Here is a 26,776-nt window from a genome sequence, read left to right on the forward strand (position 1 = left end):
TCGGTTTACGGAAAATGAGATTAGTAAAACAAGTGTAACTGTCCTAGGAGATCACTGTTTTCCTTTAGTTGTGAAGTTGACATAACTGGAATGAGCTTTGATTTGACTTGAATAATTTTTTTTTTTTTCAAAATCTTGAGTATATTATAGACTCTCTCAAACCCTCTCCACAAATGGAGGCTTTTTGCGGACTGTTTGTTTTGAAATTTATGAAAGAATAGTGTTGAAATTGGATACACTGTTTTTAATACATGGCGCTTTTTATAATTATTTTGGAACTTAATTATATATTTATTAAGTTCTTTTTAACATATTCTTTAGGCTTTAGGAATTTTTTCCAAGTAAATTATTTGGTCTTAATGTTTGTTCCGTTTATGGTGACACATATTATGTTCTTTGTTTGAAGGTTATTTTTGACGATGGAAGGATTGTGAAGGAAACAGGATTTTTCCGGACATTTGCCATCGTTAAGTGAAACAAGAAAACAGTGACACTACGTTTCGAGATCTGCAATCTGATCTCTTCTTCAGGTAAAGAACTAACCTAATACATAATTACAAACTAGGTTAAAATAAACAAATCTTACTAAAGCGTTGTGGCACGCCTGAGTCAGGCGTGCCACAACGCTTTAGTAAGATTTGTTTATTTTAACCTAGTTTGTAATTATGTATTAGGTTAGTTCTTTACCTGAAGAAGAGATCAGATTGCAGATCTCGAAACGTAGTGTCACTGTTTTCTTGTTTCACTTAACGATGGCAAATGTCCGGAAAAATCCTGTTTCCTTCACATATTATGTATTACGTTTCAGTTTATTACGTTTACAACCAACATTGGTAGGATCACTATTAGTTTTAAAGTGTAGCGTTATTTTACACTAGAACGTTTTATTATTTTAAAATTTAGTTCAATTGTTTTCTGCACGAAACATTAAATTTGAAATAAATTAACACTATGAACCAGCCGATCACAAATACGGGTTGTTTGTTGTTTCAGATGAACCGGCTCAAGAACCTCTAAATAAATTGGTTGAGGACACTTCACATGCCCAATATTATAGTACATTTTCCATTAGTGATGAATTTTTACCTCCAACACTGCATAGCTTTCCTCATGATATGTTTCCTTACCAAGAGATTTCCGACACGCACAACGAGACTTCTAAACTTGGCCTACTCGAAATAAAAGAATCGCCGTCGCTCAAAGACTACCAACGACATTATGGTGATGTTACTCCTAAATCAGATCTGTTAGTATCGTTAGAATTCCAAGAAAACAATCAAAACACAACTAACCTTGAAAAGATAAACTTCATGCCACCACCATCAAGTAAACATTTCCAGAAAGTTTACATGAACCAAATGCCTTTCTCTAATACTGCAGATTCTCAAATTAAAGTCACCTCTGAAAAACAACCTTTTGAAAATGTACTTCCCAGCGCTATTAATGTAGCAAATAAGGATTCCTTAGTTTCAAACACAGACCATCAAAACTTACAATCAACATTTCTCTCAAAAATTCTAAACGAATCAAACTACACAAACTCTGTTTTTCGACAGAATAAGTCAGACTCTGTTGGCCCAAATCAAAGACAAGTCCTATTGCAAGTAAACCATCCATATCCACTTTCACTTCACCAAAAGATACCTGTACCTGTCAATCTACACTCAACATATCAAAACTATAATTCTCACAAGGAAGTCCCTCTGTTACTCCATTCTGAAAAGAACAGGTTGTTTTTATTTCCTTACCAGGAATCGTACCAGGAAGTTCCATTTCGGGGAGATAATTCACCACAACTTCCATCAGAACAATCCCCTCAATATATCATACCTCAAGAAGAGGAGCCTATGTTTTCCTTATCTAAATTGGAACCTTCAAATTATGGGATTCTAAACACAGATTCAAATGACAAAACTACAGGTTCTACACCATCAATCATTCAATTTAATAGAGAACGTATTCTCGAGCATGGTTCTCATCATGACTCTGTTATTATAAACAAAATTCACAATCAGCATCAAGGGGCTGCTGGGATTAGCAGCTATGATGATTTACGGCCTAAAGTTGTTTATGAAGTTCCTAAACACATTAGTTTTGATAAAACGTCAACTCAAGACGCTAATCATAGTCCCAAAACGTTTTGTGAAGGCTGTAAGCTGAAATGCCTTAACAACCTCTCCAAGTGTGTACAAGCAGCAAAACACATAGGTGAATCTATCGCAATGAAAGCAGATTGTGCTTTGAAAAAACTAAACAGTCTTAAAGGAGAACATGTGGACAGTGTTTAATACCCTCTGATAGATAACGCTCTTTCCTGATACAATGTTAGAATTGGCCTCTCTGTACAATACGTTGAGAAAATACAAGCGAGAGGAAAATACAAGAGTTGTGGTAAGTGACATTTTACAAGTATTATTTGCTATTAGACAAGTAAACTCAAATACTGTATTGATAATAATAGTCAAAGCCATTAATAATATTGAGAGTATTTTAAAATTAATCTATTTGTCATTTAGAATTTACTAAACTGAACCTGAAAAAAATATACACTAGATACAATAACTGAACTTAATAGTTATGAGAAACTAGCTTATAGTATTATGTACCAATAGACCCTTAACTATTAAAAAATAACTTATTGGTTGGTAATTGGTAACTCCAATCAGATTACCACAACGATTCGGTATTATATAATGAATTGAAACCTGCTCAGACAAATTTGATTTGATATCCTACTAACAGTTTTAAGAAGGGCTCTAGAAATGTAATAAATAAACTTTCAAACAAAAATATTTTGGTGAAGAGATGTCATTTTACTCTAGAATTTGAAAAGAATCCAAAACTGGTTCATTCTTGGAACTAAGACGGACATTTTGCATATGGTTTGTGATGTACGCAAGATGTGATAAATGCTAATTGGTTTTCGCCACCTACTCATACATGATTGTGGAGGTTACTGCAACCCTGGTGTGACTTATCACACAAACTCTATCACAACCTGATAGGATATCTCAGTACGGGTTTCACACGTTTTGTTTCCACACTTCAGTATGGCCAGTGTCGTAATCTGTCTCCTCTGGCTCTTTTTATGTCCTCGTGTTCTTGAGGTAAGAAATTCCATTGTATCATTAAAAATATTACTTTGTAGGCAATCAAATACGTTTAAGTGAAAGGTTATAGCAAGATTAATCAATGAGTACCAAAATGCATTATTTGTGAAGTAAGAAAACACGACACAGATTTTAGTATTGAAATGTCAGTAGTAATTCACATAAGAATTCCATATTTCATTAAAAAAAATATAATCATTATCTTTCTAAATGCCGGTCCAAACCCCTCAACCATCATAATGATATATACAATTATAAAGTTATTACAATTAATTACAAAGATCGCTATAATAGACATGAAATATTGAATATAAGTCAATCAAGGGTGTTCCAGTTGTATTTTTAGGATAAATCCATCACCATCTTTGTTCATAAACTGTAGGCGGAGAAAATGTATGCATTTACTTAATATTAAGTTCTTCAGAGAAAGTTATCCAAGATATATAAAACAAAAATTTCTCCCTCGTGCCATTTTTAGCTTGCCTACCTTAAAAGTAGTAAGCTTTAAACACCAGCTTAATATTTATTTGTGTTATTAAACACACAAATACATAATTAAACGATTGTCATCCAACGATAGTCACCATTTTCAGCCAAAAAGTATGTACTCATATGATTGACTGTCGCTCATTAAACTGTTATTTACTGATGTGTGATGATGGTTCATATTTAACGTGTTGAGTTAAAATATGTGATCCGACTACCATATTGCTTGATATTTACTCTTTCGATAGCCTCTTATTTCGACTCTCACAAAACTAGCGTGTCTGTTGATCGATTCTTTTCTTAGGGAACATCCTTTATTGATTTCATAAAAAAAACTATAATAAAACTGTGTTTATAAAATATAAGTTATGATTTAAAGCTTACATGTTGAGTACATTTAGAACACAAAACAAAATACTAACTTTAATTTGACCCTATGTTAGATTAAGTCAACTTAGACACCTTTATTTCCACTATTGTTCTTTTCTGGCCAGACACTAATAACGTTTCTGACAAAAATGTTTACTTATCCCTAAAAACCCATATTCTTAGTCAGGTATAAAATACCTATGATTGCTACCAAAACTCTGCTGCGAATGTGGCCAGCCGGGACTGTGCGCATACCATGTTGACATAACTCCTAAAATGCATGCTGGAAATCCAGTAAACATTCAACAAAACAAATGAGAAAATCTACAGTGGTTTTAAGGTAATTATTTTAAATTATTTATCTTAATGATTAAATTACGTTTTAAGACGATATAGAATAGTTAAATGCTGTATAACGGCTAAATTGGGTAGGGATAGTTTTATAGCACTGTACTACAAAACCCTAAAGACACAGGATAGAACAGTCGAGAGGAGTAAAGTCCAGGATTCGGAAGGAAGAGGTGGTTTCCAAGTTCAGCTCAGACCCGCGTCAGTGTAAGAAACAAATACCGAGGAAAATTAGCGCCGATAATCAACGGATCAACAGACTTTCATCATCGCCGATTCGGAAACAAATGGAAACAAAGGAAAGGAATCAGCAGGTGGTTTAGGTCGCTGTCCTCACACCTAATCGTTCCCTAAAACGATCGCGGCTAATTCGAAAGTAAGGAACGTTGGTGCCAACGTACGTCAAGCGATCCAGCGGCCAGGAAAATAAACGATAATTAAATAAAAATTAAACGCGAACCCCTCGTTACTAGCAGTAAAATTTAATCTTATTCGTCTTCTAATTTTGCTACATCTAAGTATTTCCAGATCAAAATGAACTACCTAATAGCGTTGTACGTGCTGTATATATTATTATTAAAAGTTCCTTTAGTGGCTCGGCAATTTATTCAGTACGTGTCAAAAGGCAAGTATATACTAGCAAAGTTTAATATAAAATACGCCTAGACTTACGTGAACCTTAGCGCAATGTATCGTGGTGCGAGGAGAGAGCCAGGCAGGCGCAGTGTACTTATACTCGTATGCCGTAGAACCTTAGCTCTGCGCTGTCAGGTGCTACGCCTTTGAAGCGATCTCCAGCGTACTTACGCCAAAACTCCGTGGTGATCGTTACCTGGTCGGGCTAGAGCCCGTGACCTGATGTCTTCTGAGTTGACGTTGTGCTACTAGAGGGTAATTGTAAGTGACAGAAATAAAGTTCATAACATGTTATTTAAACTAAAATAGTTTATTTAATAAAAAACCCTTTACCTTACTTAGGCCCCTGTACAAAAATAACATGTTACCTGACTTATTTGTGAAGATTCAGAAAGTGGCTAACACTGTTTCCTCCACAAGGAAGTGATAATATTTACTTTTTATCTGATAAAAATGATGTTTTGAACTTAACTGTACATGTCAAAACAGTTGATGCCTCTCAACTAACAAAAAGTTTGTTGCTCCCGGCTTGTGCAAGCATACCTTTAAAGTGGCTATTCTGACTTATGGGTTTACAGATTTCGTTTCAAATTGTAACCGTTAAAATTGTAATAAAATGTTTTAAATAGTTGGTATTTTTAAATGTCTTATAACCATACTGTTTTTTTCATTCTTCGACTTTAAAATTTTTTAACAGTCACCATTTCGTTAAAATTAAAGCAAATAACAACATTATTTTTTTAATTTCCTCTTATTTGACGTAACATACCTGCAAATTTTGGTTCCTGTAGCTTTATAGTTTTAGAGATATTAATATGTTATAAAAATTACAAAATGGCGGCTATCGCCTAAACGACACACTTCTCGACCTATGTTTATAGGACTTTTTGTGTTTGGAACGATGAGTACTATTAGCAACAAAAGCTTATGAAACCATTTTCTGAACACTGTGTATAGGGTACTCATATAATGTAGTCCCGCACAGGCTTAATATTTGCTGAACGATTACAGATAAAGTAATGTAATTATTATCATTACTACACCTCAAAATTTACTTTTTTGAACATTTTTGTTCTATAAGTTTTCTGTCATATCAGGGGGACACAAGAAGCCAGAAGACAATCTTAAATAATGAGAGCATAGGTCGATTATTATATTAAATTAAAGGGCTCTATTAGAGTATGCATTAGGGCAATGAACCAAATCTGACTTGAATCACTTTATCCTTTACAAATGGTGCTGGTTTACATTTTCAAAAGTTACAATATAGGCCCTGTTGTATACGACTTAGTGTTATTTGCTTGACTCAAGTTGGCCAACTTTGTAGTTGCATACTGGGCCTAAGAAATAAGTTTTAGGGTAGTAAGTGATTCTTCACAATATGGTCTACAAGGTTTGATAAAAGTATTAAACGTAATCATACCATAGATGTACATCATTTTAAAGAGTTTGTCTAGGAGAGATGGATGCCGAAACAGCAATCAATAAAAAAGTCAATACTATACAAATTGGGATATGTTCAAAGTTCTTACGGAATAAGTTATGTTTACTTACCAAATATTTTTAGAATAAATGTTCGCACTGTTCACCTCCGGTTATTTGACACATAAAAACTATTTACAGTATTTCGTAGTATAACTAGAGGAATCGGTTGATACTCTTGCATTTTGTATTTTGTATTTTTATCTCAGACCATCTAAATTATTAGGCTTTGTCCTTTAGGTAATGCCAAGAACAATGGTATAATGGAGACAAATCTGGTGAACGCGGTGGCCACTCTGCAGTCCCGCGTAACGATGCACCGTTGTGTGAAACTATTGTTTAATTATTCTATTCCTTGTACGCTATAGTGTGCTGGCACTCCGTTCTGTTAAAACCAGATATTCTGAAACTTTGATTGAAATGTTTTATAAAGTACTGCCATGACATAATTTTGGAGTAAACTTTTTTGATGCTACTAGAAAGGAAGGACCCACAAACTGGGTACCTGTCACACCAAGCTACGGCGATTAAAGTCCTCTTCGTTGAACTCGTGAACTAAACAAACTTTACGAGTATAAGGCTTAAAACGAGACTCTTTCAGAATCTTTTTCACGGTCGTAACAGGTATGTCACGTGTTTGTGTTGCTAAGGTAAGGGACTCCTACGGATCATCAGTAAATTTCTGCAATATCTCTAAAGATTTTTCTCCAATATTGTCACAGTAGTTAACCTTCCTAACCTACAGTGATTGGAGATTTTAAAGTTCAAAGAATGAACAATACATAGATAAGACATTTCCGTTGAAAGTGATACCAGGTTTTCCCGTTTGTCAATAAATTACGACCACAATTATTGTTAGCACTTGTTGATAACTAATTTAATAATGTCCTTTTGTATGACATACATAATTCAGTATCCAATTAGCAGGAATTTTATTTTATTTATAAATGCGCTTAGATTGTGGCTTCTAATAAAATGTTCGTCTAAAACCAACACACACACACGTTTTATAAATATAGGGTTTAAAGTACTACCAGTCAGCTAATATCTAAATCCATTTGCTTTGTATTGATTTAATTATTACTTTAATTATCAGTTACAATACGCTTAAGCCAATAATACGTTACATAACTATGATACAATTTTTATTGAGAGGATGAACTCGTATCTAAATTATAGATTAACAGAGATTTTACGTTCGCTTTTTAAGTTGCGCAGTGTTCTATAGGACAGCTGCCTAGGGGTCATCTTGTATTACCTGTACATAATATGATCTTACAATAAGAGTACATAATTTTACAGTCCATCTGCACAGGTTGCACCAGAGTTATCCATCTAGGCAACTGTAGAAATCAACTTTCTAATGTAACTGAATACTTTAGCAATGATTATGGAGAATACAAAATTTGTTATATCACACTTACAATATTAATGCTAATAAGATGAAGTGCATAGTGCAGTGTATTATGAAGTATCCAGTCTCAGTGATCAGATTATTGATTTTAGAATTGTAGGTTCACACGTAATTTTGACGAGGGTGGCTGACATTAGGTTTCTGCAGGGTAGGTCGATGAGTCCACACCGACACCCATGTGTTACTGATCCTACTTTCCTAAACTGATCTGGTTGGATATATTACTTTTCTACTTGAACACTCTTTACTCTAATGATGTTTCGCATAGCATAATACTAATATAAATTTGCCCAAACCAACATTTAAAACATGTAACCTTACTATATTAAAACACTAATCTGAGTCAACGATCTAAATAACGGAAAATCCAAAACAGCATGAGCATAGATATACGAGGGATGTTAGGGAAGTTTAGATAAGTTAAGTATTACAAAATTCATATTCCACACATATATGTTTCATGAGATTATCTAAATTAAAATTTGTAAGTAATTGCTTGAATTTGATACTAGGGCTTTAGTGAAGAGGACCGCGCAATGGATTGAAACAACTGTTATTAAAAAACAATGGCACGATAACTCCTTATATAACTATATTAACCATTTAACATATGTTTGTTTTAACTGGCCCAGTTTTAGGTTTTAGTTTATAAAGATTATGGGTTTTATTCCATGAGAAGTATTCTATGTTTAGATTATTTTTAACGCCTAATAAATTAAGTTTTCCGTAAATGGGTTTTAAATGTATTTTATAGTTTATTTCGTGAAACAAGTTTTTTTACTTGTTTGAAACGTGTTTTGTAGCTTGACATTTGTATTGATACATTAATGTATTCACATGACTACCTATATGTAATACATTCAAGACAGTAAGCAACATAGTTCAGCCAATAGTGTATCACAGCAGAAATTAGAACTGGACTCAAGATTTGACAAACATAAATGATAAGGATACAATGATCATTTATGGATAAATGTTATAACAAATAAAATGATGTGTGAGTTATGATTAATTGGAATTAATATATTTGATGGCAGTAAAATTAATTAACCAAATGTAATGTATCACACAGTGGCGTAGCGAAGGGGGGGGGTCCAGGGGGTCCGGACTCCCCCCGAAATTTTAAGACATATTAAAAAATAAAGCATGGAGCAGGAGAAAAAAGGACAGTGATCATTACTCTTGTCTACAAACATTAAATTGATTGAAGTGACCGTTGTTAAAAATATAATTGTCCTTTCGTTTAAATCATAAAGTATCAAACGATACTTTTGGGCTCGGCCTTTCGGATAGTGTAGTGTAATCACGGTATTTATATAGGGCGCGGTCACGTGACGTCGCAAAGTAACCTGAACCGTAACACGGCGAACAGTTTAAATTAGCGACCACTTCGTTCAAATTCGTATTGGGGACGTAAAATGACTGCTTAGAATAAAGTTACGACGTTGATTTTAGGTGTCATTAAACTGTAAAAGTGTATATAATTATCGAAAAAAATCACTTTCGGTCGGAAAATACACTTGAAAAACTCTACTGATTAGAACTTCAACTAATTTGGACTTCAGTGATTGAGGTAAACGTGGTGTTTTGTTTTCGATTGAGTTAGGACGACGATTTTTGTTATCATTAAACTGTACACTGTACCTATATAATTATCGAGAAAGAAAATCACTTCCGGTCGGTAAATACCGAAGAAAAGCTCTCTACAGATTCAAGTTTTGACGATTTTGGATTTCATTGGTTGAGTGGTTGAGGTAAAAGTGGTACTTAGGATTATGTTAGGACGGTGATTTTATGTATCAATTGAACGCCGACTATTACCTATATAATTATAGAAGAAAAATTGAAAAAATCACTTCCGGTCGGATAATACACCGGAAAAACTCTTCTGATAAGAAGTTCCGATTACTTTGGATTTCACTGACTGAGGTGTTATTTCATTTTCCTTAGTATATTCCGATCGGATGTGATTATTTTTGGTTTTTTCTCGATAATTATATATTTATTAGTCGGCGTTTTATTAATCTCTAAAATCAATGTCCTAACATAATTATAAGTACTACTTTTACCTCAACCACTCAACCAGTAGGTATTAATTCAACGCCGACTAATACATATATAATTATCGAGAAAAAAACAATTAAATCACTTTAAATTAGCGAATTTTTTCCTATGGAGTCCCACAGGGATCTATACTTGGACCAGTCTTGTTCCTTGTGTACGTCAGCAGGCTGAACTCATCGCTCCTGAGAGGGAAAATGGTTCAGTATGCTGACGATACAGCGCTCTGCATTTAAGCTCCAGCAAAACATAAATTAGAAATCATTTCCTTTTTAGAATTCATGTATTCAGTTTTTTTTCTAAATTAAATCTGCGGACCAACAACTCCAAATCAAATGCACTAAATTTCTGTTTGCGGCAAAGAGAGATTGAGGATCGCGCTGCTGTGATGGCGGACGATGTCCTGATAGAGGAACTGATTCCACCAAGTTCCTCGGAATGTACCTTGAACGAGGTCTGACTTGGGACGATCACATTGAAAGTACCTGCTCAAAGGTTTCTTCAGGCATTTATGCTCTACGGAACCTTCCAAAATTTTGCTCCCGGGATGTACTAAAATGGCCTACTTCGGTCTTGTACACCCCCATCTAACGTACGAGTTGAGGCTATGGGGCAGCTGTTCTAAATACAAATTTGAGCGAGTATTTAAAAGTCAAAAGAAAGTTGTCCGCATCATTTCAAAATTGAAATCCCGAAATTCATGCAGAGATGCCTTTAAGGAGCTTGGATTGCTAACTTTGCCCTGTCTCTACATCCTCGATGTTGCCCTGTACTGCCGATTTAAGTGCGAGTTGGTCCGGGGGGCAGGGATGTCCATCAATACGGGACAAAAGGCAGGGACAACCTTCGGTTACATCCGCACAGAACAGCCGCATTCAAACGTTTGCCATCTGAGGTTGGTGTTAAGCTGATCAACAAGCTCCCTGATGAAATACAAAAATTTGAATGAACCAACAAAATTTAAAGCTCGATTGAGACACTTTTTGGTGTCGAGAGTGTTCTATTCAGTGCAAGAGTTTATGATGAGCCGCTGGGATGAAATTTAAAGTAGTTGGATCATCCTCTATTTCTGGAGGTAAAATTTAGAAGATTTTAAAACGTATGGCTGAGTCTTAGGAATGAGTGTGGACTGTGTATGAACGGGTATGAATGGGGGCAATTTAAAATAGATATACATATTTCTAAATAATTTAATTTGACGATTGTATGCAATTTTTATAATTGTTGACACAATGAAAAGTATTATTATATTATTATTATTATTACTTCCGGTCGGAAAATACCAAGGAAAAGCTCTACTGATTCAGATTTTGACGATTTTGGATTTCACTGGTTGAGTCGTTGAGATAAAAGTGGTACTTAGAATTATGTTAGAACATTGATTTTATGTATCAATTGAACGCCGACTATTACCTATATAATTATAGAAGAAAAATTGAAAAAATCACTTCCGGTCGGATAATACACCGGAAAAACTCTTCTGATAAGAAGTTCCGATTACTTTGGATTTCACTGACTGAGGTGTTGGTGTTATTTCATTTTCCTTAGTATATTCCGATCGGATGTGATTATTTTTGGTTTTTTCTCGATAATTATATATTTATTAGTCGGCGTTTTATTAATCTCTAAAATCAATGTCCTAACATAATTATAAGTACTACTTTTACCTCAACCACTCAACCAGTGAAATCCAAAATCGTCAAAACGAATCAGTAGAGAGCTTTTCTTCGGTATTTACCGACCGGAAGTGATTGTTTTCTCGATAATTATATAGGTAGTCGAGTACAGTTTAATGATAACAAAAAAATCGTCGTTCTAACTCAATCAAAAATACCACGTTTACCTCAAGAACCGAAGTCCGAAGTAGTTGAAGTTCTAATCATTAGAGTTTTTCAGGTATATTTTACTTCCGACCGAAAGTGATTTTTTCCGATAATTATATACTCGTCTACAGTTTAATGATACAAAAACATCGTCATTATAACTCATTCATAAATACCTCAATCAGTGAAATCCAAAGTGGCCGAACTTCTAATCAGTAGAGTTTTTTCCGGTGCATTTTCCGACCGTTAGTTTGATCTGTACCCGAGCAACGCTCGAAAATTGCCCTCCTTTTCTAAAGGATTTTCGGCCCTCAGTGGCCCAATGTCCCCGAAGGGGTATTTCATTTTTTCCACAGAATATAGTTGAGTCAACTATACGCTTGAGTGAAGCTCTGTTTTGTTCTTTTTCTTTCTTATCCAGTGAATCCAACATCACTTTGGTGCCTTCTACTCGGCCAGAATCGAACTTCGTAAAGTTTCTGTAGCTATACAAGAGAATTTGTGGCACTAGAGTTGCTGTTGAGAGTTTAATTTGCCTATTACATCTTTCCACTTTCTATAAGGCGTAGTTACTAAAGCCCATATTTTTTTGTATTTACCTTTTACCAGTGAACTCATTGGCAAATAACACACAAAACGTCCCCCGGATCCCCCGGTTTCGGACCCCCCCCCCGAACGAAATTTCTGGCTACGCTACTGGTATCACAAACACCCCTGGAGCCAATAGGTGTTGAGCATGCAAACATGCCTGACAGAAATTTATCCGGAATGATGTTTAATGTATCCAGTCTGTTTAGTGATCATTAAACACGATATTGTCGCCCTCAGGATCATTGACACCATCGGGGGAGAGGTCGACTTGACGGGGGCGCGATATACTATGCCGCCCATATCTTAAGAACGTTTAGAGATGAACACTGTAATGAAAGCTATTATTACATATTATAAAGTCGTACTTTTAGTGTTTTAAAAGGTAAAAGTAAAATTTCTTTAAATAATGCACATTTCCAATATATTTTGAAGTTGAATTAAGGAATAATGTTTAATTTAATTGAAATTAAACCGTACAAAATCCCAACAAAATGCCTTTAATATCTTTTAAAGATGGTTAGGCATTGTTAATAGTTATTTGTAACTTGTTAGAATGTGGAAAAGTTGACCAAATTGAGCCGCGTCATTTATTTCCGCAATGAACTCAAGCAAGAGATTGAACATGTACTGAAAGTCTGATACAATTTTACTTTTGATTATTGTGAAATATACCATAGTGACTATGAAACACGTTGTTGTGCCCCCCCCCCCAGTGTGATCGATAATTCGGTGTGAATGATGGGGAGCTTGATGGGGGGGGGGGGGTGATTTTCCGCCTATTTTTCAGTTAGAGATAAATAGTTTTAACTAAAGCAATTTAAGATTAAAAATCTTTACTTCCGCAAATTTAACCACAACACAGTCGTATCTATAATACTTTTGAGTTAAATGTAAAATTTATTTTTAGTAATATGTTTTACACTATATTGTTTAACTCTAAACTAATTTTTAATTAACTATTTGTGTGGAAGTGTGACGACAGTCCATTAGAGAATTCTTTGAGTTAAGAAATTTTATAAGCGGTAAGCGGAGTGACTTAAGCAGAAAAAGCAATAAAATTCTTTCTTAATGTATTAAAAAGGAAATACCATTTTTGAGGTTTTCAAAGAGGGAAAGAATAGTATACAAACTTAAAGGAATATACGAACCAATTTGGCGCAGGGCTTGAGCGATAATGTATTTCACAGAATATTAAAATAAAGGCAAAGAAGTGAGGAACATTTTGATCACCAATGTGAGATGCTCAATTTAAAGGAACATTTCCAATTCATTAACCATCGAACAAGTCTTGTACAGTATATGTAAACTGTAATAAAATATAATAAAAATGTAAGTATGATTTAATAAATTTCATCGAAATTGAGACAAATTCCCTTGAAATACTCTTTTAAATCTTCCTAACACCAAGGTACAAATTATAACTGAAATGGAATTAGTTCATTTTCGACACTTGTTGTCGTGTATTATTAATACATTATTGAAAAGTTCCGAAAATGGCGTGTGTATGAAATTATTGGAAATCAATTTAACGCTAAATTGCATAGTGACTCATCAAAGATTTCAAAACGGTGTTCACGTTATATTGCGTTGGAAAGAAACAAGACAAACTTAGTTAAGTATATTTTCCCTTAGGTAATTAGTAACATAACAATCTTATTAAGTAAGAAGTGCTTTTTACAGGAGCTTTTAGTGATCACTTAAAAAATGGCCAAAATCACATAAAACAAAATGAAAACTTAAAAACCAATCAATGGAAAGCAGACACACGGATTTTCTATGCAAAAGATTCCTTACTGTTGAGGTTAAGTGTAAGAGAGGACCTTATAGTCCTAACTTTGCCTCAATAAATCCAAGTTAATTTAATTTACCGAGTAAGTCAGACGGAAACTTATTTGTACATAGTCAAGAGAAAGATGTTTTTGTATTAGGAGTATCGTACTGGAACGACAAAAGATATTAGATGCCACAGTATGTGGTTAGTTGCTGGTGTACGTGACAGGACGACGTTAGGACGCCATTGTTCTTCAGAAGCACTGAGAGTTGTAATATCAAACACTATTCATATTTTCACAGGTTGTGATTTCAAGTCAAGATTACGCTTGATATACAGGTTTGATCTAGTAATCCTAAGATTTATATTTTTAAATTATTACGACAAAAGTAAAACATTGTAATAATAGTACATATATTAGGTCTTGTCATTGTCCTCAGCTGCTAGTGATATTGGTTGTTTACCCGTACATCAGATTCGTTTCTCCAAAAGGTTTGACATAGCTCAACTTTACTACTGGAACAATTCAACTATTCAATTCTTAGATAAGCGTTGACTAAAGTTTATGACGGTTACTACTATGACGAATACAAAACTATTCGTCCTAAAGTGATAAAACTGACATATTTACTTAGCAACTTAATACCGCTATACATCTTCCAAAACTGCTCAAAATTGTCCTGTGGATGTGATGCAAATAAATCGCCTCGCTGCAAGTATTATAAGTGTTAGGGGAAAAGTGAAAAATACTATTTAAAACATGAGGAATACGACAACAGCAAAATTTGAGTGGTGCATGGGCGTACATGGGTGATATTTTTGCCTACATGTATTGGAAACAACAATGAACATAGTGGGTGTTGTTTCAATTCAACAATAACAGTTACAATCAGTGACTCATAATAATCTTACATAATAATCATATATTTTTAATATGTCTCGACTACCGTAAAATTGCATCTACTATGTTGCCATTTTACATTAATTTTAATATCCGGCACAATATAAACTAAATCATAATTAATATTACAGCCTACAATCAGCAACTGATATTTTTGTGAGCTACTACGTACTCTCGATATAAAGAATGAGTACACTTTCTGACAAAGCATTCAGGACAGGTAGAACCACAACTATGCAATAAATCACTGAGAGTATGCATCTCTTATAATGCCAGTATGTTTATCTATTCAACTATTTGATCTGGCTTTGATATAAAACTGATGGAAAAGCAAATGTAATTTTAAACCTTTAACACAGTATTGCACAGTGCAGTATTTAATTTGTTTTTATCTTATGTACACGATATCTATTAAACGTTACAAACTACAAATATTACTATAAATATTTATACTAAATAAAGTTTTAGTATTAAATGCTTTTATGGTAGATTTACAAAAGTTTTAGTTAAGTAAAAATACTAAAGCTCAAATATGGTTAAAACATATAATTGAAAAATGTAATATTGAAAGACACTTTACTTACTAAATAATAAATAGTTAAACTATTGAACGTTTCTCTAAGTGAACATTTTCTGCTATTCTAACTCTGAGTACAATTTTTTATCTCTCTCTCAATGGGCCTTAAGATCTTGATCTTCTTGATTTTATCTTGGACGGCAAAGTAGATTGCGCCCCCGCAAAGTTGCCTCCCCCCGACTCTGTTGTTAACCACACCGGGGAACGAGAACGTCGTGTTTCAAGATCACTATATTATTTTTAACAATAATGAAGATTTATTATTATTATGAAGGTTTGTTTTTCCGAAGGATCTCACAGTTGTCGATGTTTCAAAGTTAAACTTTTAGGTTCTCGTAAACTAGAAGAATTCGGAGAAAATAACAGTTCAGTTATTGAGGGCGTTTAATCATCGGTTGATCAACATAAACCCGAGCTATGTTTAATCAATGAAAACGATTTGTAAAAAAGGAATCATATCATTCTTAAGTTGCATGAAATTAATATATTTAAGTTATACTAAATGATTTGATTGTAAAAAATGCATATTATTTATTATCAAAACTCGGTAATTGTATGAAAAAACTATGAAGAATACGTCATGTTGTGAAATGACTAGGTTTTCAGGAACCGTGTTAAAAATAAAAGAATGTACTGTAGCTGGCGAAGTAAGTATAGATAAGCCCTCTCCGAGACCCCGGGACAAACGGGTTTATAGTTTATATAAACGGGTTCACGAGTTGCCGGTTAAGCGGGCTACAGGTTAGAGCACATGTACAAAGAGTTAACCTAATGAGGTTTGATTCAGGTTGTTTGTTGCAGGCTTGCTCCCTGGGTCCTGACAAGAGCCCTAGCTCCAGGAGGCCGAGACCGGAGCTCGATGGCCCCACTCCGTGTGACAACTACGGTTACATTGACCCCTTACTACACTCCCTCCACAAGGCCTTGTACCGCAAGTGCTCGAGATGTCCCTCACCGATAGATCACAAACTGTGTAACAAGATTTCCAGGAGCTTACCCCTATCTTAGCTTCTCGGACTGTTTTTTTTTTTTTTTTACCTGTATACTGGTCAGTGAGTGACAGGACGTAAAAAATGACATAAATGAAGTCCTTTTTGGGTCGTTAGCAGCCATTTGTGCCACTATTAAATTCATCCAAACTGAGATAAGTGCTGTAAGAAAGGAAAATCACCAGTGCACCTCACTTCAGAATGATGTTGACGGGCTTAAGGAGCGAATCAGGACCCTAGAATAATTTTCAAGAAGAACAAACATTGAAATAAGCGGGATCCCAAAAGCTCCAAGAGAAGATGTTGCCAGGACCATGAAGGACGTGGGAGCAGCGTTAGGAGTGATAGTGGAGGCCAACTAGGTTGCGGATGCACACAAAATCCCGTCATTTAAGCGAGGTCGCATCCCGTCGCTGGTGATCCAGTTCCAGGTCTATGTTGTTAAGGACTTTTTGATCTCCAAGTATAAAGAACACAAGAATATCATCGCCAGGATATTAACTCTGCGTACCCTCCAAACAAGGTCTACGCCAACGAGCATCTGTCTCCAAATAACAAGTTCCTCTTGTCTAGTCTGAAGAAAAATTGTAAAGAGATAGGCTACAAATACGCATGTGTACGGAAAATATTTGCGAGAAAGGCACATGCTGAGAGTTGTCAAAGAATAAACTGTATTGATGACATAACAAACTTAAGTGAGCATGACAACAATCTGCAGGTCAGGAGTTTTTATAAGTTAGTTTTACTAGTAAAAATGTGTTTTTATGGTTTTGTTTTATTTATTAGTTTTAGTTCTCTAATTTATTAATACAACATTTATATATGAGGGCTGACAACATGCATGGTTTTGATTCATTGGATTAATTTCTTTCCGTCCCAGAAAAGCGCATATAGTCTAGATTTCCTTAATGCCAAAATATGAAGCACGAGAAAAACTTTAATAATCTTTTGGTTAAAAGTTAACAAACTAAAAGTAATATTGAATGGAAGTGGCGAGGAAATCTGTATAATATTGAGGGGTATCATATGTTTGCTCATGCAATCATAATTATAGAGCGGTGGTCGTTATATGTTTCATAAGAAGTAATATAAATGTCACAAAAATCACATATATAAATATGCGTACTGCATGTGTAATTTTGTTGTAAATTAAACTAAAAAAATTTGCTACTTTCCTTTGTATATATAGATTACACGAATAAAAGGAAAATAACTTAGTGTTATTAGCAGAAGAATTACCAAACATCAAGACAAATGCTATAGTTGTGCAAGACGTCAACATAAACTTATTGGACTTAACGTCCAGAAGCGCGCAGAACTATAATATGATGTATAAGAACGCATTTATATCACTGGTTACTTTTCTAACAAGAATTACAACAAAATCCAGGTCTGTATCGAATAAAATAACAAATACCATTGACTTAACCAAACCAATTTTTACGCTTCAAAACTTAAAAGATGTCAGCGACCCACATCACAACAATGGAAATTATAAGTAACTTACATGCATTTAGAGCAGATAAGATAGTAAACAAGCTTCTGCTTAATGGTGGTACTATTGTGTGGCCGAGTGTTGAGCCGAAGAAGGAAACAATGATTTTGTTAACGTCCCATCAGATATTGATAATTCGTCCTTAATAAACGACCTACTTACTCAAACTTTTCTCATACAAGTCGATGCTTTTGCGGATTACATAGCTTTATTTTGTGCAAATCAAAATATTATAACCATTTGGAAAACTTGTAACAATGATTTAAATATTTAGAGACACTGGTGTATTATAAATGAAACGGAAATATATTTAAGTAAAACCATGTTTGTTAATTTTGTTCTGAGAGGTTTTTATTTGCATAGAAAGCTTCAGTTTCACAGTAGTAAATGTACTGACAAAGCCTTTGACTGTAACTGATAATAGAGAAAGTAAATAGTTTTAAGTATTTAGGAATTGTCATAGATGAAAGCGTAACCTGGCAAAATCGTATTATCAGCCTACACAAGTCAAAATCTCTAAATATATGAATATTACATTTTTTAAGAAGTATTTGTGACCTATCCCTGTAGCGTACACTTTAATTCACCTTAATTAATTCTCGCCTTTATTATGGAATAACTTGTTGAGGAAAAACTTTTAAATACCTGATAGAAAAGTTAAAGAGTCATACAAAATCACCATCTATGAATTATTATGGCAAAAGAGATACGAGATCTTTCTTTTCCGCTCTGTACAGAATTGAAAATATTACCGATAAGTGTAAATGAATAGGCATTTTATATATCAGAAGTGGTAATCAAGTTCATCTAGTTCTAAACTTGAAAACGAAAATAAGCAGTTAAAAGATGAAATAAAACAGTTACAAATTTCAGGTCAAATGTAACAAGATCCCTTTTACAAAACTAGAAACTCACAAAAAATATTTTTAGAATTCCTAAAGTTACTTTTAGGCAAGCTCATTATTATGGTGGTCCTAAATATTTGAATTAGTTACCCCGTTATATAAAACACACTAGTAGTATTAACACTTACTCCTCTACATTGCATTCTTGGTTTCTTCGAAATAACGAAATCGTTTTTTAATTACAGTATTACATTTAGTCCCTAAAAAATCGTAGGCTGCTTATAAGCTTTTCTCATTTTTTTGTTTATTTGTTTCCATTCCATATTGTAAATATGAGTGTAGTACTTACTTGCGGATTATTTTCTTTTCATCATTATAAAAAGATAGCTGTAATTATGGTATGTTTTGAAACACTGTTTAATTAAGTGTTATGTATTTGTTTCCATTTAAAAGCAAGATGTTGCAGAGCTCATTATGTTACCTTTGTTTTAAACTAATACGGGCATTGTTTTAACTTAGCATTAAGAATGAATAATTTCCTAATTATGTAAGTGTATATTTTAAATAATGGAAATAAATTATTTGCCATTCTGGTATTTCAAATCTAGACTTCTAATATATATATTTATATGAATCTCTTTAATATATATATATATATATATATATATATATATATATATATATATATATATATATATATATATGGAAACAGAGATTGGCGGGTTCCTGACCGATTATAATTACCCTATCATTTTCCTGTTAAGATGGCATAGCACAGCACTGTAGTTTGTTAATGTCTGATAGATACTCTGAATGTGACAAGTCTGACACAAGATTCATATCTCTTGGATATTAAAGGTACTAAAATATTAGATAATAATTTATACATGTGCGTTATTTGTCATGTAATATACATTAGTTAACTGTATTTTAATTTGCATTTATTTTATTGTTTTGATACTGATTTAAAATGTCTGAAATAAAGAGTTTGTACAAGATTGTCTGCTTAAATTTGGCTTTTCCAGTGGGAGAACAAGAATACAATATTATGTATAATTGGAGGGGTTTTAAAAGTAAAAGAATTAAAACATGTATTTTTGATTTTGTTTATTTGCGCATTATACAATAAAATACTTATGTATGATTCATTTCATGTCGTATAAAAACATAGTGTCAAAAGAGAACATGTGCAAGAAGATTACATTCTTATAAGTTTACTGCTTCTTATTCTTGTCTGCCAGCAAGTCTTGGACCTTGGACTGAAAAAAGAAATGAATGTAAAACATACGGCTGAAGTGTTACATTTCCAACAGATATCATTGTTATTACAAGGAGTATAATGCTAATTTTACAAACACTACAAAGATCACATTACACTACTCGTAATTATATACTAACAAATGATCTCGAGTAATCTAATAGATTAAGTAATCTAAGGGGGGGGGGGGTAATCAAGGGTAAGTAATCTAATATGTTCAACATTTTGGAGTGTAGATATTATATAACATTTGGTACTGCAGCTACTGTATCAATGCAACATCAAAATTACTTAAACCTCGCATTTACTGGAAATTTTATCTTAACAACTCCGAGATATTGATGACATCCTGAGGTCTTACAAAGGGTACTCCGTTGTGATAATTTCTTGGAATTGTTTTAGAAAGATTTTGGTCACAACTTTTTAAATCACTTTTCTTGTACACAATAAAACAAATCTAACATTCATCAGGTGATTGTCAGTATTTAGAGTAGTATTTTTGTTCAATCGGAAACGCATAATAATTGCATCCTGAAATGATATTTAAATAACAATTTATATGTAATTTTATTGCATTCCATTTTAATTTAAGAAAAGGATAATTTCTTTAAGACTTAAGTTATTAAAAATGTGCTTTTCCTTCAGTCGCTTTTCGTATATGTACTGTGAAACATTAAATTCTTATCTTCAGTGGTTTTACCTTCGGCATAGCTATAAAATTACCCAAAATTCCCGTTTTCAATGCCTATAATTCGAGGGTAAATTGAGAAGGCTTTCTGTTTGGGAAGTCACATTAAGGGACTATGACTCTAAGATTAACTGGTGCAATAAAACACTGGTAGAGTATTCTGATTTCCTATTTCAAAGACCTTACCTCGAGCTGGCTGACCGACTTGGAGAGCTCAGTGCCCGCCTGCTGAGCAAGAGCCTTGAGATCCTCGGAAGCCGTACCCGCGTGCTGCTCCACTGCGTCCTGCACGCTCTTGCTGACTGCCGCCAGGTTGCTGTATCCGGTCTTCACTTGCTCCAGCAGTTTGCCCACGTCAGGGTTCCTCTGTGCGAGCTCCTCCACTGTCTTATTGATCTTGGTCTGCACCTGGCTCAGCATCCCGGCGAACGTGGTGCCGTTCACGTTGTATTCGGATAGCTGTAAACAGCCGAACAGAATTTCAAGTTTATTGTTACTAAGTACTAATTTCAATAACATCTTACTAAGTAAATATTTATTTAAACATTATACATTAATCAATACAATGCAGATAATGATTGGTTTTGACATTCAGGTAACGTTTATCGAGTATCATATGCTGTTTTTGTTATTTTCATGGACCAATAATAAAATTGAATCACATTCGCTAATATTCTTAATATTTATGAATTTAAATTCTATTATGGATATGTTTCTCATCACTCATATTTGTGATGAGTAACATATTGAGTGATGTGTATATGTTTCTCATCACGTACATAGACATTATCATCACATTCTCTCCACGTAGTGGCGTATGAAAATGACTCAATCTTGAAATATGGAATAAAACAGAAATTAAAAAATGTAAATAGGTGCCCATATCGTTATATAGACAAATTGGGTTTATTGTTCCGGTAAATATAGTTTTAGGGGTGGTATTTTGGTATCCATGATCACTGTGAGAAAAAGGATTATGGCTTTTGTAGAACATCGCGTTATTTAGTTTTCATTATTTAAAACCATTCCTCTTTTATAACGTCTCTATTCAGTGCACTCCTCAAACCTTTCTCTTCCTTTCAATGTTTACCATTGTGGTCAATCACGTGTATGGAAATGGCATTTTGATCAATAAAATGTACACAAAAATGACTCATAGTTTTACTATTTTCAGTAAATCGTAATAGCATTTATTTCATATCAATAGGTATGATTGTTGTCATGATTATTGTCAAAAACATGGGGAGATGTATTATTCCAAAATAATTTTGGCATTAAAATCAATAAATATTTGGAATATTTCAATAACATGAAAGTCTCTGTGATAACAGGATCAGTTGAAATCATGGAACATGTCCGATTTTCAGAGACGCCTCACACAATTAAAACTTTAAAATATATCATATATACAAATAAAACTAAGAAAAAAAGAAGTACCTTACTTAAATCATGATACTCATTTCCCCCACTATAAGATATGAAAATGTTTGTTTGATCGTAAAATTAATCTAGATGTATTTTTTATATAAATTTACATTAACACAAATGTTATCTATTCTGTGAATTAGGATTAGTAACATGGGATTGTTGAGAGTGAACTCTACAATCACGACAATGTTGTTTGAAGATTATTCAACATTCTTGCAAACAAACTTCAATAAAATTAACATTTTTGAAAAATTTTCGTGATTTTGAATTTTGAAGTAGACAATAATTGATAACACGGTAACTAATAAAACATATTTTACTTGTACTGATCTATTATTTATTTTTTTCTTAGCATATGTTTCCTGCAGAGAAATGTAATGATGCTTTTAAAAATTAATTTTAAGGATTTATTTTATTTCCCTTGTATCAAAAATTACCTGCTTCTGGAATTTCTCGGCGCTTTCTTTGATCTTGTCGACGTTTTCTTGGAGTGTAGTCTTCACTTCTTCCTGAGTAGAGGGGATGTCCACGCCGATTATACCTTCCACAGTGTGGGTCACATTCTGGAATTTGGTGTTCAGGTTTTCAAGTAACTTGGAGAAGGACAGAGGCTCCTCCGCGGTCTTATCTCCTCTCACCTGTTGACAAAAGTATTACAATTAGACTTTATAAAACGTAGAAGAACCTAGGAAATATTTTGTAAATCCTAGCAAGTAATTTGTATAGACATGCATATGTGTGTAATGAGCCGAATGATTGGTATATACCAATCACGTTATAAACAACTGCTTAAATCATGGTATTATAGTTAACCTATTTAATATATGTATAAAATATACTAATATGTACTATATATATATATATATATATATATATATATATATGTTTATATATACACACACACGTCATTAAAAAAGTAGGATTGCGTGTGTGTGGGAGAGGGATTACGTGTAATATCATCGTTATATTTTATTAAGATTTAGTTTTTAAATATATAAAAAAATCACATTTACTGTGACGAAAATTTTGATGTGATAAAATTATTTACTGCAGTGTATCCAATTAATTTTAGACGCCTTATTAAAACGTTGATACAAAACTAATAGGCGGCAATTTTCCTTTCTCGTCAATATTTACTACTCAACTATTTCCTATAACCAAATATTTTTCTAAATCATGAAAGGCTTAACTGATGTGAGATATTGATTGAAAAAAAAAACACAATTGGATTTCGAATATTAGCCATCATCATATGTTAGAAAACGAAGTGTTATATATTTTTTGTAACATAACGATGATAAATGTTTGGAATCCTGCTATCTTTTCAAGCATTCTATTGTCATAAACAAAGCTAAATTACTTTTTACATTAAAATACTTCTAACAAAGGTAATCAATATAATTTTTTAACAATACAAGACGATTTATGATTTGATTTATAAAATAAACAGTGTTTGTAAAACAGATGAGAATGGTGTACTGGAAGGGATTCACTTATTAATAATCAGGTAGATGCGGAAATTGTTGCATATGCAACGCGTGTCAACACTGAGACAACCTTGTCTGAGTTTGTACAAGGCTCGGCGACACGTGACAGGTTTGTCTGAGGCAAATGATCGCGACGTTTGTCGGGTATTATATATTCAGTACGTATGTAATCTAATAATGCCGTCCTTGAAATATAAGTAATATCGAAACAATGTTCGGGAAAAGGTGCCTGAAAATTTTGAAAATATTTTTTGTAGAAAAATTTGTTGTAAATATGTGTTCAAAACAAACTCTTCGCTTCCAGATTGTAAATAAATGCCGCGTGTACACTTGGTTGAAGTGGAAATAATATATTTAAAATAAATTGTTATAAATGAAAAATGTTTTAATTAAACTGAATTGATGATATACAAGCCAAAACCATTTGGTGTCTTGCTAATTAAACAAGGCAATAACTTGTAAATTCAGTTGAAACTAGAAAAATTGAAATTGTCTTGTCCAGGTAATGCTGAGTAACTTTCTTATGTGACCCGAGGTGTCAATCAAATTCAAGTCACATATTATTACATTTTATAGTTTTTAATTAATATATATAACTCAATTTTGTATGTAGTAAGTTGACAATTTGTAATTCATTTACGTAGCAAAAGGGATATTCTTATTGATAGTTAATTAAAAATGAAGTAACCATTAATTATTATTATATATGTATGATATTAGCCTACAGTTATGGTCAAATACGTATTTATTTATAGAATGAAGAGAGAATAAACAATTTAGAAGTTCATATTATCTGGTTAAGAACACTTCGTTCTATCTGTTATGTTCAAGATAAACCACACACAATATTCTTACGAAACATACGTAGCCATTAAAGTAGTCCGTTGTCTAATACAGACAAAACACAGTTATCAGCAAGTAAAGGTCATACATAGGACGAGGGTCACTGGTGCCATGGGGCAATCTCTCCTAGCAAGACCTCTTCAGTGTTAAATTGTTACAAACATTTCATTGCCTCATCCTAAGTTGCAAACCAAGCAACATTGATGCCATGGGGCAATCTTTCCAAGCAAGACTTCTTCAGATTGTTTCAAACATTGGATTGCTTCATCTAAAGCAATAAACTCAGGTAGTACTGGAGCCACCTCTCCCAGAAAGACCTCTTAAACGTTAAATTGTTACAAACATTAATTTATTTTTCAGTCAAAGTTGCAAATCAAAGCAATACTCCTATATTAATAGTTTCATGTTCTTTATGAGATTTTGTATAGAGCGCTTCTCAATACTCTATTGTTACAAAGCTGGGAAACGTCGCACCTTACAATTACTATAATTTTCAAATATTTGAATCGGATATAGAAGGAACCTAGTATAAATTAATAATATTTTGTCATATCAATAAATAAAATGGATTTAAGTAATGTAGAAATATCAAATACACCCCTACGACTTATTTAAAAAATACAATTAGCTTTGCAAATTATACAAGATTATCATAACCTTATCGTAAAATAACAACTAAAATCATATATCCTTCCTAGCGGGACCACGGCATCAGTGACAATGCTTATTACTATAGTAATGTATTTGTAGATTTTTTCATGAAATCAGGACCTGCCATTTGTGCCATTTGTGTGTCAAGTATTAATCTATTTTAATTTCTGTTATTTCTTATAAATAGGCAACCTGATACAGTAATATCTGTTGGAGGTCCTATAAAATATGTAAAACATGACCACTCACTTATTTTAGATATGTATATTGTTCATATGAATAAGTTAAATAAGAGATGAAACAACTTGTCGTAAACATGTCGAATAAAAAGATATGTTAATTTTATAAATATTCACCAATTTTATTAATTAGAGAACATGACTGTTGTTTATTTTATATACAACTGATATTTACTAATATAATGCTTTATTAGATATCAATGAGTTATTGTAGTCTTAAAATATTATATATGGAACTGAAGGTTATGATAATTTGTTCCTTTATATTAAATTTATACATTAATTAAATCAATGTGTTATTCATATCAACCTCATTATAAAAAAGTGTTTTAAAACTAAACTATTTCAAATAAAATTTCTCTCAGTTTAGTATAGAATGTAGTGAACCGAAGACCGGTAGTGCCCTTGAGTATGTGTACTCTCGGTCATGCCTATTATTGCTATAATATCGTATATTCTAATCCTTACAACTGAACATTTGTGTTTATATTTGTTTTCGTTTTTTTAATAACTCTATTAATATTATCAGTAACTTTTTACGCTATATCTTGTTTCATTCCATAAAGATTTGATGTTTTTGTGATTGCCAATATACATTTTATAACATCATAAAATCAACATTGTGGAATGATCAGAAAAGTAAGTATATTTTCCATAAAGTATGTTTTATTATATTATATTGCATTTATATTTATTTTCTGTTAAATTTATTATTTAATTTTAATGTCGCATTAAAACTGTTTGTATTTATTAATTAATTTTTAATTTTGATAAAACAAAAATAATTATTTTATAATTATAAAATAATGAATTCTTTTTAATAATAATTATTCGATATAAACAATATTTTTTACAATTGTACACGTAAAAACGAAATAGGAATGAGAGGAATTAATATATTATAGTTTAACAGTACTTACAGAGAGGGCAAGGACTAGGAGACAGACGAATGAAACGGTCCTGGGCGACATGGCTGCAGCAACTGTACTGTGTACTGTGAGTGCCGTGTCCCTGATCTCCTCACTTTATATAGTATCACTTATCGGCTCTGGCTGTAGTTAATCTGACGCATACTACCTTTGTCAACAGTCGACAGGCCACGCCACCTCTGACTCACAGTTGTAATGTTTACTTTTGTCTTTAGCAAAATTATGTTTTTATGACCATACATTATAATGAAAAGATAGTATTTATTTAAATTGAACTTTTATAAAGTTATTTTCGGAGTTATACTTTTCAAATTAATTAGTTAATATTATATGTTTTCGGAAGCTAGATTTTTAT

The 26,776-nt window shown here is 33.0% G+C and overlaps 1 protein-coding gene across 1 annotated transcript; it reads right to left on the reverse strand.

Moving 5' to 3' along the window:
• Nucleotides 1–19,990: 19,990 nt before the first annotated feature.
• Nucleotides 19,991–26,564, reverse strand: LOC124369202. Its single transcript, XM_046827037.1, has 4 exons — nucleotides 26,413–26,564; nucleotides 22,710–22,910; nucleotides 21,031–21,303; nucleotides 19,991–20,157 (listed from the first exon to the last, which is right to left on the reverse strand). The coding sequence occupies exons 1-4, from the start codon at nucleotides 26,461–26,463 to the stop codon at nucleotides 20,113–20,115; spliced, it is 570 nt and encodes a 189-aa protein (XP_046682993.1). The 5' UTR covers nucleotides 26,464–26,564; the 3' UTR covers nucleotides 19,991–20,112.
• Nucleotides 26,565–26,776: the final 212 nt, after the last annotated feature.

The sequence above is a fragment of the Homalodisca vitripennis genome, chromosome X (assembly GCF_021130785.1).
Source record: "Homalodisca vitripennis isolate AUS2020 chromosome X, UT_GWSS_2.1, whole genome shotgun sequence".
Lineage (NCBI taxonomy): Eukaryota > Metazoa > Arthropoda > Insecta > Hemiptera > Cicadellidae > Homalodisca > Homalodisca vitripennis.